The sequence below is a fragment of the Hippopotamus amphibius genome, chromosome 15 (genome assembly GCF_030028045.1).
Source record: "Hippopotamus amphibius kiboko isolate mHipAmp2 chromosome 15, mHipAmp2.hap2, whole genome shotgun sequence".
NCBI lineage: Eukaryota > Metazoa > Chordata > Mammalia > Artiodactyla > Hippopotamidae > Hippopotamus > Hippopotamus amphibius.
Window position 1 is genome coordinate 3,477,114 of NC_080200.1, and position 16,167 is coordinate 3,493,280.

The following is a 16,167-nucleotide window of genomic DNA, read 5'->3' on the forward strand; positions in this document are numbered from 1 at the left end:
CGCCCCCGCCAGCACCACTTCCACAGCCGCCCGTGCCTGTCTGGCCCAGCCCTTGGGGCTTCCGGCTGAGCGGGCCTGTACTGACGTGTCTGGCCGCATCTGGGTCTCAGGCGCCAGGTGGGGCGTGTGCCTCCCTGTCTCCCCACGGGGCCCCGCTCAGGGCTGAACAACAGAGGGGATGTTCCCTCTGGTTCCAAGGGCCGCCCCGCTTATGACTGACGTCCTGGCCAGGACTGTCCTCGAGGCACGTGTCCCAGGGCTGCCCTCAAGCCCGAGGTCCCCCTTCACCACACAGGAAGGGACCAGGAAGAGACATTACCATTTGGTTTTTCAGGGCCCCTTCAAATCGAAGCCCTCGCTGACAGGAGCCCCTGCCGTCGATCACGACCACAGCGTAGCCCAGAGACGCCAGAGTGTTGAGCCGCAAATACTTGATTCCTTTGAAGGAGTTATTGACCAGCTGCACCTGTGGGGAAGGCGAGACAAGGCGAGTGTGAGACATCCAGGTAAGGCACCGGCAGGATGGGCCAGGTGGGCTAGATGCCAGCAGGACGGGGTCAGGGTCTACAGCCTAGAGACGGGGCCTGTGTTCTGTGGCGAAGGCTGTGCGTGGCCCCGGGGGGGGGGGGGGGGGTGGTTATGGACGTGGCAGAGTGGGAGGTCAGGGGAGCCCACTGTGCCCCAGGCCTTGTCCTTGGGTTGTGCTACAGAGAGAAAGGCCCCAGGCAGGCTCCCTTCTCAGCCAGGGCCTCTGTCCCAGGCCCTCCTGGGGATTACTCCCGTATTTTTTCAGCCTCTTTCCTACCCTTCAGTTCTCTCTAAAAACAGACACAAAAACTGCCCTGGGGTGGGGTGGGGGGTGGCAGCAGCCTGGTGGCTGCAGGCAGCGTGTTCCCCGAGCGACGTGACTTACATCAGCCCCTTACTTTAACACGATGACTGTTGGGGGCCGTATCACCTTCGGGGGGGATGGGCATCCCGCGGACTGTAGGGTGTTGACAGCATCCCTGGCCCCTCCCACTGGATTCCAGGAGCAATCCCCCACCCCAGGTGTAACAACTACCAATGTCGCCAGACATCGCCACGCCCAGCTGAGCACTGCTGTCTTAGATGGACCTGTTTACCAACCTGCCTGCCTGGCCTGTCTCGTTGGCAGAGGGCTGGGCCCAGGACCCTTTGCCACCTTTGTCCCCAAGACGGTGAGCAGGGGTGAGAGTGGGTCGCTGCTAGGCAGGTGGCCCAGACACACACATGGGGTTTGGGGGGCTTCCCAGAGGTACACGGGAGTATCAGCAGGTAAAGGGGTGGCTGTGGGGGAGGGTGGGGTGTGCGGAGACCCAGGGGCCCCCAAGAACCCCACGTGGTCAGTGGGGGTGGGGAGGAGTGCTGGACGGAGGGAGGAGGGTGTGGGGAGCGGGGCGGCGCCCACCTGCGGGCCTCCGTACACGAAGAGGACGGTGGGGTGCTTCTTCCCGGGCTGCACAGCGTGCGGCTTGTAGATCATGCCGTAGAGCCGCACGTCCGAGCGCGTGTGGAAATGGAAGATTTCCGGGGGCACGTAATCCGGGGGGCAGCCTGGGGAGACAGAGCGGCCGTGACTCTGAGGGCCGGGGCCGAGGCGGGCCCGGGAGGCTGAGCTCGAAGCGGGGCCCACGTCTGGCCGGCCCCCATGCTCCCCCAGCCCCCGAGGGTGGACTGGAGGCACCCCATCTTCTGCACTGCCCAGCGGTCAAAATCAGAGTCTGAGGGTGGGAAGTGACCCTGCACCGTGGGCCCGCTCAGGCCAGGCCGCGGTCTGGCCGGAACCGACTCTAGAGCCCCGACCCTGGCTCATCTCCTGTGGAGGCGACAGCAGCTCTGGGATTTGATTGACGGCCAGTTTTATGCTGCGGGGGAGGCTTACTCTGATTTTTATGGTTACCTTTATTTTTGCAAAGACACACTGGTTTTCCAATCCAGTGGTGAAGAGAATTCTTCCTTTAAGTTTACTTAGGTAAATAGGGTGTCGATTTAAAAGAAAAATAAGTAAATAGTGATGTACGTCAGGGGTCCGCAAGTGTTTACTGTAAAAGGCCAAGTCGCGAGTGTTTTCGGCTTTACGTGCAGAAGAGACACCGTGTGTCTCTGGGGGGTAACTAGACTCGTCCCTTGGTATCTTCAGGGGATTGGTTCTAGGGCGCCCCCCAGATACCAAAATCCACAGGTGCTCAAGCCCCTCATATGAAACAGCGTAGTACTTGAGTATAAACTGTGCACGCCCTCCCACGTGCTTTCCGTCACCTCTAATAATACCTGATACCATAGAGATGCTGCACAAAGAGCTGTAAATACAACGTAAGTGCTCTGTAAACAGTTGCCACGCGTGACAGCGCACGTGTGGCTTTCTGGAGCGCTCTGTGGCCGGCCACGTCCGTGGGCGCGGAAGCCGTGGCCGGGGAGGCCTGACTGCACGTGACTCGGCCGCTGCTGCAGCCTGACATGATGCCAAAGCCAGCAGGGATGGCTGGGCCCGCCAGCTTCTCACAGCAGTGGCCACAGGCACAGCAAGGCTGCACTTTCGGGGAACCAGTGCCCCCATCCACCTGCCCGCACGCCCCGGGGCTGGGCATCAGGACACCCACGCCCCCGTCACTGCCCCCCAGCTGTGCTGGGTGCCTTGCCAGGCTGCTTCCTCAGTTTCCTCGTCTGTGAACCAGGGCCAGAGTTCCCGCTCCGTCACGTCCGCGCTGGCGGGGGGAGAGTCAGGGACTGAGCTGTCAGATGGAGGCGGCTGCTGATTTATTCAGGTTCCAGGGGTGATGATGTGACAAGCTGCTTTCCCGCCCGTAAAACACCCCCAGAACTCCAGGGATTCCTAGTTCCTACAGTGCTCTGGAAATCTACAAGTGGCAGGGCTGGGCTCAGGGAAGCGCATCCTCTGTAGTGAGTGCCTCCCGTGAGCTGGGTGCTCCAGGGAGCATTTGGTTTACACCCCAGGGACTGCCGTTGGATGGTTCCGCAGATAAGGAAACACTTCAGAGAGATGAGCTGACCGGCCTTTGCTTCCTCAGCCAGAATCAGAACCCGGGGTCGCCCGGGCAGCGTCCTGGCCGGCCTGGGTGAGCGGTCAAGTGGCCTCCTGCCCCCCAAGGCCCCTCGTGACTGACCTCCCCCACCCCAAGACCGGCCCCAGCTCCTCCCACAAACAGAGGCTTTGGTGCGTCTGCTGTGCACAGGCGTCCTTGGAGACCACCGCCCCTGAGGAAGAGGGTGCCCCTTGTAGGGACCCCCTCCATCTGGCAGAGCTGGCTCCTGCCCTGAGTACGTGCTCCGTTCACAACAGCAGCACAGAAACCAGAGACCGTCTCGGGGGGCCCACAGGATGGTTGGGTTACGCTCGGCCAGCTCTCGGGGCTGCCTCGCAGCCTGGATGCCCCCTCTCACCCGTGTGATCTCCCAGGGTCGCGCCGGGCAAGCCGGCGCTCCCAGGGGAAGGAGCCGGTGGCGGGCGCGGGGCCCGGGGCTACTCACTGGCCGCCTCCATCATGCTGGCCCAGAAGCGCGGCTGCCTGTGCAGGGGGTCGCCGTCGGGGCCGCTCAGCTTGTAGACGTGCACGCAGGGCGGCGTGCTCACGCTGCTGTAGTGGCTGATGAACATGTCGAAGTTCTGCGGGCGGGACGGGGCGCTGAGGCCACGGGGCGCCTCCCCCCATCACCCGCCACCTGCCGTCCTCACCCCGTGTGGTGTGTTCCCTCGCCTGACCCTGCTGCTGTTACCACCACCCCGCCCCTGCAGATAAGCAAACTGAGGCGAGAGGAAACTGTCCCCTGGCCAGCGGCCCCTGGGCCGTGGAGCCGGGGGGTCAGACCCAGACCTGCCCATCTTGCTGGTTCTGCAGCCAGCAAAAGGCCACTGGATGCTTGCCCGGGACGGTGGGGGCCCTGTGCTCACGTTCTAGAAAGCTGCCTGATGTTCTAGAATGTCCCGAGGGAGGGCGCACTGGGGGAGGTGCCCACCTGGCTCATGGAGCAGCTGTGGGAGAAGCCGGGCGTGGTGAGGCGCACGATCTCGCCGGGGGCCTCGTAGCTGACCACGTAGAGGTGGTGCTCCAGGGGCGTGTCCTTCGTGCCTTGGAAGTACACCAGCTTCGTCTCCTCGTTGACCCAGATCTGTGGGGACACGGGGGCTCCTGGTGATACGGCCTCCTGGGCCTCCCTCCCCGCCCCTGGGGAGGGTCCAGCATTCTGTGGACAGGGGACCCGTTCTCCCCAGGATGACTTCAGCCCGCCAGCTGGAGAGCTGTCTGGGAGACTTCTCGGACCCCGTGGGGCAGGAGCAGACCCCCCAGGGGCTGGGCTAACCGCATGTCCTCCCGTCCAGACTTAGACTCAGAACTCCGGGTGCGGAGAGCTCCTTCCGGGCGGGCCCAGGGCGGCCGGTGGGGGGCTGAGGGCGCGATGCTGGGACGGAGGCCGAGGGGGGGGCCTGTCCTGGGCCCGCCAGTCCTGGGCCCTAGTCCCCAGTGGGGACAGCGCACCCCCTGGCCCAGATGCTCGGGGTGAAGAGGTGGTAGCTCCCTGTCCCACCCGTTTCCTGGGGGAGCGCCCCTCAGACCCCAGTGTGGGTCTCAGGCAGCGACCTGACCTTGGGAGGAGCAGGAGAGAACCTTGCTCGGGGGCCAGGAACAGGCACTGCCTGGCTGGGGCTGACCGCACAGCACGGGCGCCTAAAGAGGCACTTCAGAAAGGCACATCCTCGGGACCAGCAATTACGGCCCTGGGAATCACTGCCGAGGACTCCACCGAGAGGTGAGTTCAAGACGAAGGCACAAAGGTGCTCCAGGTGTCCTTCAGACTAAAGAGAGCTGACACCCTGAATGTCCAAAAGACGGACTGGTCCCATAATTATGGCACAGTTCCCTGTGGCCACAGAAAGCTGTACTGCCTAAAAACCCCTAAACATCCTCTAAAATAGTGATGCTCCAATAGAGACGTGTGCGAACAGGGAAGATCTGCAGCGATTTTCCCCCATGGTCACGTCTGAGGCGGGGAGGGGGGCAGGTCACGGGGGTCTGGAGTGAGGGTGGAAGGGGATTATTTAGAACGATTCCATTTTTACAGCAAGCACTGACGTGTTTGTTGTCACTGTGCTTGAAAAATAAATGCAGGTTTTCTAGAAACGAAGGATGTCATTGGAAAACCCCAAACCACCCGTAGTTAAGTCGTGGGCAGGTTTTGTCACAAGGACCACGTGAGAAGATGTGCAGGTGGGAAGGAGGGTCTCCAGGTGGGGGATCCACCGAAGCCCAGGGCTGTGGCATAGGCCACATGGAGCACGTGGCGGGTGGGGGGGGGGAGGCAGGGGGCACTCTTTCCCTTTTTAATTCTTAAAATGCTGCCTTTTTTTTTTTTTAAAGAAAATTTCTGGGTAAAAAGATAAAGCATACAAAGGGTAAAACTTTCATGATAGAGAAAGGTTTTTGGGTGGTTTTTTTTTGTTTTTTTGTTTTTGCCACCTCGAGTGGTTTGTGGGATCTTAGTTCCCAGACCAGGGATTGAACCTGGGCCCCCTGCAGTGAAAGCGCCGAGTCCTAACCACTGGACCTCCAGGGAAGTCCCTAGAGAAAGGTTTTAATCCTGGCTTGTATGTCTGCCGGATGCTATGCTGAGGGCTTCAAAGCACTGTAGAGCAGGGTCCTTACTCGGGGCTATTCGGCCGCCTCTGGACACATCTGTGGTCGTCACCCCCAGGGTGGGGGCCTGGGAGGCTGCTCCACACCCCCCGTGCCCGTCCCTAGCTCTGAGGGAGAGACCGTGGTGGAGCTGAAAGGACCAGCGCTATCGATGGTCCCATTTCACAGGTGAGGAAACGGAGCCTTGGCACCCAGCTAGTGAGGGGCCGAGCGAGGCTGTGAGCACAGGGGCGCCTCCAGCCAGATTCAACCACAGCAGAGCGACTGAGTAGGGGCAGGTGTGGTCACAGGCATGGTTACCTACAGAACCCGGACCCAGCCATGTCACTTCTCCCTTGCTCAAGGGTTTTCTAACTGCTGCGTCCCTTTGTATGAACAATGCACACTCATGTGCTAACCTCTCGAGAGTGCCCTGGGGCGGCCTTGTATGATCAACGCCTAGAGCTGGGGCTGCCGGGTCAGATGAGCCGCGGGTTGACGCTGTAAAAGACGCCGCCTCTGCCCCCCAGAGAGGCTGAGCCACGTTGCCTGGCTATGCTGCCCAGGGTGCCCGGCCCCCTTCTCTTCGCACCTCACAGCTCTACAGGGGTTGGCCTACATCTCTTCCTGGTCGCTTGTATGGTTTCGTTCTTTCTGTCTAAGTCTTTGATCCAGGGGGACTTTCTGCTGGTGTGAGGTACGGACCCAGGAGCTCTGATTAAGGTGTCTCTTTGGAAAATCTGGAATTCTGTAGACCTGGACCCCGGTGAAGACACCGTGGTCACGTTTTTATGACGGAGCACCTCGGTCGGGGAGTGCAAGCCACACCTCTCAGCCCTACAGCTGCATCTTTTGTTCCCAAACCTCCTGGGGCAAGCGCGGGGGTGGGCCCCGGCCGGAAGCTGTGGAACAGTTCCACGGTGGGCACCACAGATGTCCCACAGACTGCTGTCCTGGGGGCAGGTGGCTTCATGAGCGGAAGGAAGCTAAGTGAACGCGCCGGGTGGCACTGAGAGTGGGCCGGGCCCCAGCCACCAGGATCCAACAAAGGGTGCTCAGGACAGCCCTGCTTCCCGGAGCCAGGGTCTCCAGCTGGTGGGAAGCACGGCCCCCGGGGCCCTCCGTGTGCAGAGCAGGAGGGAGTGGCCAGGTGGGGGGCATGGGGGTGCGGAGAGAGAAGCCACAGGCCTGTGGGGTCTGGAGGGGCGGGAGTGTGTATGTGTCCGTGCACGTGTGCGTGCACAGCGTGCGTGGAGAAGCGGGTACCTTGGAGCCGTGCCTCGCCAAAACCTCCCATTCGCCGCTGGTCAGTGCGATCTCTTCCTTGATGGGGCATTTAAATTCATCTGGAAGTAAGGAAAGGCAAAGAGATGAAGGGGGCCCAGGAAGCCGTGATGGGGCTTCAAGGCACAGAACGAATTCACCATGGAGCCCAGGCGGCCAGATGACGGGCGGGTGGACCGGCTGGGCCCGGGCATGGTACGGGGACCCGCCACACCACGGCCCCGGGAGCGAGGTGTGCAGTTCCCACTACGTGGATGGCGGGCGGCATTCCCCAAGAAAAACCAGGGATCTGTACTTGTATCAAAAGCACCCAACTTTCAGGACTTCCCTGGCGGTCCAGGGGTGAAGACTCTGTGCTTCCACTGCAGGGGCCGTGGGTTCAATTCCTGGTCTGAGAACTAAGATCCCGCGTGAATGTGGCCAAAAAAAAAAAAAAACCACCCAATTTTAGAATCCTGCAGGTCAAACCGCCACCTTCCAGGCCTTGGACCCGTGACCACTCAGGACATGTTGGGAACGAGATCTTGATTAAGCTCTGGGGCTGAGCAAAGGCTCCGCGGAGTTACAATAGGTTGTTTGGGGGGCAGGTCTTGCTTTTGAATTTTTACCAGGTAAATAACAACATGGAATGTTTCTTGGCACGTATGAGAAATTAAGATAGTTTATGAGCAGTGGCTAGAGTTATTTTCTATCCTCTTGGGTCTGACGCAAACTACTGCCAACATCACCTAGGGAGGGACAGATGTCCCCACAGAGATCCACAGGGCCACACAGTCGGACACTTGCAGTGCAGGGACTTGGGCCGAGTGACCTGTCACTCACCGGGGCCTGGACGCGCCACCTCCTGCCACTCACGACTTCACCAGCGCCCGCTCTGTGGGGCCCAGGTGGGGCACCCAGGTGCACAGCCGCCTCCCAGGTCACAGTCCCTGTGCCCCTCGATTCTCCTGCTGCCCCCATGAGGCCCCTGGGGGGCCCAGGCCGAGGCTCAGCCCGCCGGTCCCCTGCCTGGCTCCAAGTCTCCTCAGTCGTCTTCTGGGCTCAAGCCCACGCTTCTCACGGCCCAGAGGGTCCCGCCAACCACGCCGGGCCCCTCCCTCTCCCTCGCAGGCCCCTTGCCGTGGAGCCGCGGGTGTCACCGGGGCACGCTCCTCCTGAGCCGGTCCCCCAGCCTCCTGACCGCCCTCCCACTTGGCCGGGATGTCTAAGGAACCCACTCCTTCGGCCTCGCCTCCTGGCCCATTCAGTCACCCGCAGCAGGCGAAGGCCACGAGGCAGGGAGGTGGAGAGGATGCCGCGGGGGCCCCGCAGGGCAGAGGGGAAACCGGGAGGGCCCACCTCAAAGGCAGGGGTCCCCGGGGCGCCTGCTGTGAGCTCCACTGGACAACACCAGGCAGAACGAGAGCCCTCAGCAGCCCATTTCAAGAGGCAGGATGAAGATTTCTCTGGTGAAATCTCCAAGGGGAGGGGGTTTCCAGACACACGGAAAAGCAAACATGGACGAGCTCCTTTGAGACGGCTCAGATGGCCGGCGACAGCCGTGCTCGACCCTGAGGACGACAACGCCCAGGTGGTCCCCATCTCGCTTGACCCCTCGGCAGCTTGTGGCTTTGTCTGTTCCTGACACGCGGGCTCCCTTGGCACCTGAGCCCCTGCCCCCCCCGGGGTAACCATCTCCACACTGTGGCGGCCTCGGGCTCCTCAGCGGGCATGGCCTCTAAGCTTGGGGGCTCATTTAGGATAATCCTGCCCTCAGGGGACACTGGGCGGTACCTGGGGTCATCTGTGGGGGTCACGCCTGGGGCCTCCTGGCACCGAGGGGGTGGGGGCAGGGACGCGGCTCCACACCCCACAGCACCCAGGACGCGCCCCAGAGAGTCACCCACTTGGAGTCAGCAGTGCCGGGGGAGACCCTGCTCCAAGGTCGAAGAGCCCTGGCCTGGCGCTCAGACATCACGCTCCCCACCCAGGCTCGGCCCTTGGTGGCCGGGCCTTTCCCGACGCTGAGACGCCCACCGTGTGTGAGGACGCCTGCCCTCCCGCCGAGGACCCACCCCGCTCCCCAACTCCTGCACGGGGTGTTTCCGCTGTCCACAGCTTCAACCTGAACACGTCCAACAGCCAACTCAACTGTTCTCTCCTAGACTGTCCCTCTCAGAGTCTCCAGTCTCACACTGGACCTCCAAAACCTTGCCAGACGTCCACACCGCCCTCCCCCAGACCCAAGCGCCGTCCACCGTGTCGGCGCAGCCGTCAAAGCGCATCCAAAATCGGGTCCCCCTGGATCCACACCACAGTCAGCTCAGCCCCACCACCTGACCCTGACCTTGTCACCTCACCTCCCCTCTCGGGCTCTGCTCTGTGAATGGCCACAAGAACCATTCTAAATGGGCCTAAGGTCAACGGTAAAAGCCCAAGTCCTACCCGTAGCCCACAAGGCCCTGCACGACCTGCCCCGTCCCCTTCCCGCCCTCCCCTCCTCCCTCTCTCCCCCTCGCTCACTCTGCTCCAGCCACACGGGCCTATTCTCTGTTCCTCCCACTCACCACGCCCCATCCCGCCCCAGGACCTTTGCACAGGCTGTGCCCTCGGTCTGGAGTGCTCTTTGTGGCCACCTCTGCTACCTCCACTAGGTCTCTGCTCTGTGGCATGTTACCCACTGATGTGCCTCTGGCCTCCTGGCATCTTTCACTGTATGTGGATGACTACCTGCCTCCTCCACTAGAGCAGAGGTTTTCACTTTTCTCTTTCTAAAGCGACAGCCCCTGCACCTAGGGCGGGGCAACTTGTGCTATAAAGAGCCAGACAGCACAGCCTTGGTATGCAAAGGGCCTGGCGTGTAGTTGGCGCTCAATAAATCCTGCCGCTTGAATAAACCAGTGGCTGGCTGTGACCAGCAATGCTGCTGGGAAAGAGCGGCCTCTTACTCACTGGCGCCCACTCCCTCTGGGGCGGGACCAGGGAACAGACCATGCGCTGAACCACAGGCCATGAGCAGGTGTTCGTCAGGGGCGCTCACCTTCCCCGGGGCTGAAGGGCTGGGTCCAGTCGTAGCCGCGGGGCTTCAAAACAGCGGTGACTTTGTACAAGTGGCAGAAGCCGGTCTTGCACTCATTGGCGCGGAGGAAGCAGAGTTCGTCCTCTCCCTCTGGTTGGGGGAAGGGATAGAAGATGTCGTGAACCTGTCCGGGCAGAGAGGAAGGACGCGTCAGAAGCTGGGGGGTGTGTGTGGCAGGGGAAGGCAAAAACTCAGGCCACGTCCCTTCGAGAACGGGGAGGCTCCCACAGCCTGGCCAGAGGGCAGACCCCACCGACTCTCCCTCCTGAGCCGGCTTCTCCACATCGCCGGCCCCTGTCCAGCTGGGGATCCGGGGGCGGGGACGCGGGACCTGGGCCCCGGGTGGGGCGCACCCCCCGGCCCTTACATTGATCCACACGTCGGTGACCTCCTCGTACACCACGTGCGGCTGCACATTCCCGGGCACGGCTCTGGCGAAGGCCACCCGCTGCTCCTCGCTCTCGGGGGTGGGGATGAACAGGGCCGGGGGCAGGAGGACGAGCTGGAGCCGCTGCTGGGGCCGGTCCAGGAACATGGCCCAGGCACTGGGGGGCGAGACGAGGGAGGACCGGGGCCTCAGGGGCCGGCCGAGGCCAGCCGGGGCCCGATGCCCCCCTTTCCACCCGTGTGTGCGATCAGAACCCCTCCTCCTTTGCTGACGTCACCGACACTTGAGCAAGTGACCCTGCAGCAGACAAAGGCTCCCTGGGCGGCACGCGTGCTCGGGGGACACGCGGCAGGGGGCAACAGAACTGCGACCCAGCTATCCCGGAAACGCCTCACGTCATTTGTAAACTTGGCCGACTTCTGCCAAACTCTCAGCCTTTATTTATCCTTTGCTTTGTAGTTTGCTCTAAGTGAACAGTTTCTTAACTTCAATGTTTTTTTTTCTTTCTCAGCCGTGTCGTGCAGCATGCGGGATCTTAGTTCCCTGACTGGGGATCGAACCCGCGCCCCTGCGGTGGACATGCGGAGTCCTGAGCACTGGACCGCCAGGGAAGTGCCAACTTAAGTGCATTTTAAACAGAGATCCGTCAGGGTCATAGGTGGAAAAGCCGAATCTCAACATAAAGACAGAACTACTAAAACTATGTCCAAGGAGCATCTTGGGGATGTGAGGTTCCAGCGAGAGCCCCGGGGTGGCTGAAGGCCCTGAGCCTCAGGGTGGACGGCCTGGTCTCTGCCCTCTCGGGACACCAGTGGGTGCTGATGCTCACTTCTCAGGCCACAGTTCATTTCGCAACTGCTCAACTGGGCCCATGTGGGGTGAGTGGCCACAGACGATCCCTAAACAAACTTGTGTGTGGCCGTGTGCCAATAAAACTGTCTTTATGGACACAGGAATATGGATTTCCTATCATTTCCATGTGTGATGAAGTACTCTTTGGTGTGTGTGTGTGTTTTTTTTTTTGGCCGTGCCACACAGCATGTGGGATCTTAGTTTCCCAACCAGGGATTGAACCCACGTCCCCTGCAGTGGAAGCCAGAGTCTAACCACAGGACCACCAGGGAAGTCCCCAAAATACTCTTCTCTGAATCTCCCCCAAATCACTGGCAGCGGGCCGGATGTGGCCCCTGGACGGTGGTTTGGGGCCCTGGTTTAGCGCCGTCTGCCCCTGACCTGGGCAGAAGGGTTAGAGAGTGACTGTGAAGGGACACCTTCTACGTTGTGAGGAGACACTCACTATTTGCCGTCCCGGGTCCAGCCGGCCCTGGCGATGTACTCCACCTTCGGGAAGAGCGTGCTGAAGGGCTGTACCAGCTCCTTCTCTTGCGTTGACACGATCTAAAGGGAAAGCAGACTCGGGTCACAGTCCGGCCTGGCTACACGCTGCCCAGGAGAAGACGACCCCTGTTGGGGGGGCACTGGGTCTCCCCCCAAATCCACATGCTGGAGCCCTAACTCCTGGGACCTCAGGAGGGGGCCTTATTTGGAAACGGGGGTAGTCGCAGATGTAATTCGTTAAGATGAGGTTGTACTGGGGGGTGGGGATGCAACCCGACAGGGCGGGTGTCCTTATAAAAGGGACACAGGCACCACACAGACAGAGAACGTCCTGTGATGAGACACAAGGAGCCGGCGGCTGTCTCCGAGCCAAGGAGGGCAGCCTGGAACAGATCTTCCTTCAAGGCCTCGGGAGGAACCAGTCCTGTCAACACCTTGATTTCGGACCTTTAGCCTCCAGAACCAGAAGACGATAAACTTCAGTGGCTTAAAACTCCCAGTGGTACTTTGCTATGACAGCCTCTTGGCTGGAAACCAAGGGTTCTGGCCTCGGCTGTCACTGAAGAGCCAGGTGCCCTGGGTAAGACACAGCCTCTGGCCGCTGCAGCCACCTGGAGGTGACACGGGGCCGGTGGGGCATCTCCCGGGAGGGTCGACGGGAGAGAGGTAGGCAGGGCCTCAGCATGGCCCACACCCAGGCTCGCCACCAACCCCACCTCCCCCACACCCGCCTCAGGACCCTGCCAGTCTGATGGGGCCAGGAACCATTTACAGCAGCTGGTAGGAGCTCGGCAAAGCCGCTTAGGGCAGATTCCTGTAGAATCTGCCAGGGTGTTCTGGTCAAGAGTGCAGAAGCGGGGACTTCCCCGGTGATGCAGTGGGTAAGGCTCCGTGCTCCCAATGCAGGGGGCCTGGGTTCGATCCTTGGGCAGGGAACTAGATCCCACATGCATGCCGCAACTAAGGAGCACATGTGCTGCAACTAAAGGAGCCGGCAATCTGCAACTAAGGAGCCCGCCTGCTGCAACTAAGACCTGGCACAACCAAATAAATAAATTAAAAAAAAAAAAAAAAAAAAGAGTGTAGAAGAGGTTTGGTTATGGTCTACTCGTGCCAACACCAAAAAACAACCCCCCAAATCATGGAAATAATTGTATTTTAGCGCATGCTTTTTTTCTGAAACACTACATGCGAAGTCATTTTGGCAAAAGCACACAGGGGCTTCCCGGCTTGTCTCCCTGCTCTAACCTCTGCCACGAAGGGCATCCCCCTGACACCCGCACGCGGGGCTGGCCCCCCCCCCCCGTGGCCTCCTTGCCCTCCTGGCTGTGGGGTCCTGAGGAACAACTCCCTGGGTGACGAGGACCCTTGTCCATGATGCTGACCAGGCGACAGACAGAAGGATCCAGAACACTGATGAGTCCGGTGAAGTGATACATGAGGAGCTGCGCAGACGCTGGGGGGGGGTGTACCCCTGGTCTGAGGTCGAGGTCCCCCAGGTGATTGCCAGCTTCCCCCCGGCTCTCTGTTCTGGAAGCCCTGCGAGCCACCGCCCTCCTGTGCAGTCCCACCCCTGCGGGGCCTCTGCTTGAAGCTCACAGGGGCGTCCCCTCCCTGCACCTCGGGGCCACCTGGAGGCAGGTGGGGTCGGGCTCACCACACCCCATCTCAGAGTCTGGATTCAGAGTGAAGGGCAGGGCCGGGCCTGGAAGCCGGGTCTCTGGGCAGAGCCTCTTCGGGTTTGGTCGGCCAAGAGAGGCACCTGTCCTGGGATGGGGGGCAAGCGGCCTCCTGACCTTCTCCCAGCGCAGACCCCGGCCCTCCTCTGCTCACTCGGAAGCTTCTCCCGGGCGCCCCGGCCCCTCTTACCTTGCCCTGACTGTCGGTCTGAAACTCGGCCAGTTTCAAGGCGATCTTGGGATTCTTGCTGCCTGCGGAGACGAAAGCGAGGGGGACCTGGCAGGTATCGCCAAGGGGGCTGAGAGCGGGTGGGGGGCGGGGGCTGGGGGGTGATGCTCACGTGCAGTGACACAGCCCGCGTGGGGGGGAGGGGAGGTGCCAGGTGTCACCCTCTCTGGCCTGGGCACAAAGTCCCCCAGGCAGGACTGTCTGACTTTAGGCCTGGACCTTGGTCCCAATGGTGACATGGCAACGTCTTTGCTGTGTAAGAACACAGGTCAGGCCTGGGATGGTGTGGGGACCTCTCTGCCTTTGGAGAGCTTGAAAGCTGGCTGTAGAGACAGCACACACCCGTAATAAAAGCATCAAGGATGCAGAAAGGTGGCCCGTGGCCCAGCGACACAGCCGGTCCTCAGCTGCCGGGAGGCAGGTAGCCTACAGGCCGAGGCGGCCGAGACAGGCTCTCCAGCGTGGATTCAGTTCCGGCCCCAGTTATTCCTATGACAGATCTCAACTCTGGCCCCCATGGCTCTAGGAGCCCAGCAGGTAATGTCCCGGAGCCTCCGTTTCCTTGTCTCTCCAACAGGGGAAGGAAAAGACCCACTTCCCCATTTGCACCAGGGACTGGAAGTTTCCTTAGGAAGGCTTTGCCTAGCACAGCCCACAGTTGGCGAGAAGGAGTCTCTCAGAGGCTTCCCCGGAGGTCCTGAAGACGCTGAATCTGACCTGCACACATATTCTGTGTGGCTCAGTAAGTTGTTTGTTTTTTTTTTTTTTTAATTTTTCAGCCACGCCTCGCATGGCATGCAGGATCTTACTTCCCCAACCAGGGATCAAACCCTCATCCCCTGCAATGGAAGTGTGGGGTCTTAACTACCGGACCACCAGGGAAGTCTTGCTAAGTATTTTTAAACGATTTGAGCCACGTTCAAGAGTTGGTAGACTTCTGGGACTTCCCAGGTGCTCCAGGGGTTAAGACTTCACCTTCTAATGCAGGGGGTGTAGGTGCGACCCCTGGTTGGGGAGCTAAGATTCCACGCGCCTTGGGGCCAAAAAACCAACACATAAAACAGAAACAATATTGTAACAAATTCAATAAAGACTTTAAAAGTGGTCCACATCCTCCCCCCAAGAAAACTCTTAAAAAAAAAACAGAATTGGTAGATTTCTTGGGCGAGTCTAGACTTCCGGCTTCTCTTGAGACACAGGGCAAACTGTATTCTCACAAGGCAGCGAGTGCCTGACGCGCCCTAGGAGGGGGCCGCACCCCCCACCGCCTCCCCCGGGCTCCTGCTGTCTCCTGGGCCCCGACTCAGGACACCGGTCACCACGGATGGTGGCACGGGCCCGGCTGTTGTGTCCAGGCCCAGCCTACTTCTCCGAGCGGGTCCATCCCTGGCTGGGTCCCGTGGGCCCTCCCCGGTTGGTGCCTCACCACGTTCTGTGAGGCTTCAGACCCCTGCCCAGCTGCCCTCCACCTGTCCCGGGCCCTCAGCCCTCACCTGTCCTGGGGTACCGGTAGGAGTCTGTCTTCCTTTCCTCTAGCGCGGGAGAGGGCACGTGAATGATCTCCACCTCGGACTCGTCCACTTCCTCGTACAGGAGTCTCAGCGTCTTGCAGCCTTCCGAACCTGGAGGGGGCAGGGCAGCTGCTGAGGGAGCCGGGCGTCCCCGCTGCCGCCCCACACGCCCCCCCCCCCCGCCCACACAGGTACTCTGCTCTACCGCGGCGCGGCGCAGACGAGAGCGGTCCCTGGGGCTGCAGCCTGGCTCTGCCGTGGGCTAGGCCTTAAGCCAGCCACACGTCCTCCTGGGGCCTCCGCTTCCTCCCCTTTACGATGGGAGCGAGAGCAGCGCTCTTCCCAGCACCGAAAGGTGAGCGAGGCAGCCAAGTGGGGACCTGCGGGCTGGCCTGCACGCACCCCAACTCCTTCATTCAAGTCCCAACCCCCGGACCTCAGATCGGGACCGTACTTGAAGATGGGGGTCTTAAAAGAGGTGATTCGGTTAATACGAGGCCCCAAGGGTGGGCCCCAATCCAGTATGACTGGTGTTCCTATAAGGAGATGAGGGCACAGACACGCACAGAGGGAAGACCACGTGTGGACACGGGGAGAAGGCGGCCGTCTGTAAGTCGAGGAGCGAGGCCTCGGAAGAGGCCAAACCTGCTGGCACCTCCATCTCGGACGTCCAGCCGCCAGACTGTGGGACGTGGTCACGGCCGCCCGAACAGACCAGCACTTGGAGCAGGGCTCAGGAAGGGGTACAGTGAAAGCTGTCCTGAGACGTGAGTGAATCCCCGGGAGCTGACAGCCTAGCAAGGGGCGTGGGGACTGGCCAACGTCACGGGGACGGAGCCCACGGCCGTTCCTTTCTCCATTGCAGAGAAGGGTCCCCATCTGCTTCCTGTACCCTCGCCTGAGCCACTAGGACGGACCAGCGACTTCCGCCGACGCAGCCAAGCTGACCCTGCCTGCCGGTCTCTATACCTGCTCTACGGGGTGCTGGTGGCCGCAGGGCTGAGGCAGCGGCAGTGCTGCAGCTTAGAT

The 16,167-nt window shown here is 61.0% G+C and overlaps 1 protein-coding gene and 1 long non-coding RNA gene across 4 annotated transcripts in view; one reads left to right on the forward strand and one right to left on the reverse strand.

Moving 5' to 3' along the window:
* DPP9 (dipeptidyl peptidase 9) overlaps positions 1 to 16,167 on the reverse strand; it is a 43,379-nt gene that overhangs the window by 9,349 nt on the left and 17,863 nt on the right. For all 3 annotated transcript variants that reach the window (XM_057709220.1, XM_057709223.1, XM_057709222.1), the window contains 10 exons: positions 15,121 to 15,249; positions 13,589 to 13,650; positions 11,679 to 11,779; positions 10,361 to 10,538; positions 9,955 to 10,117; positions 6,918 to 6,997; positions 3,997 to 4,149; positions 3,511 to 3,646; positions 1,430 to 1,575; positions 320 to 466 (listed from right to left, as the gene is read on the reverse strand). In XM_057709220.1, coding sequence (XP_057565203.1) covers positions 320 to 466; positions 1,430 to 1,575; positions 3,511 to 3,646; positions 3,997 to 4,149; positions 6,918 to 6,997; positions 9,955 to 10,117; positions 10,361 to 10,538; positions 11,679 to 11,779; positions 13,589 to 13,650; positions 15,121 to 15,249 — 1,295 coding nt within the window. The remainder of the gene's footprint in view (positions 1 to 319; positions 467 to 1,429; positions 1,576 to 3,510; positions 3,647 to 3,996; positions 4,150 to 6,917; positions 6,998 to 9,954; positions 10,118 to 10,360; positions 10,539 to 11,678; positions 11,780 to 13,588; positions 13,651 to 15,120; positions 15,250 to 16,167) is intronic.
* Positions 365 to 11,355, forward strand: LOC130836731 (uncharacterized). Its single transcript, XR_009049218.1, has 2 exons — positions 365 to 506; positions 10,893 to 11,355. It is a non-coding gene; the product is annotated as an uncharacterized LOC130836731 (long non-coding RNA).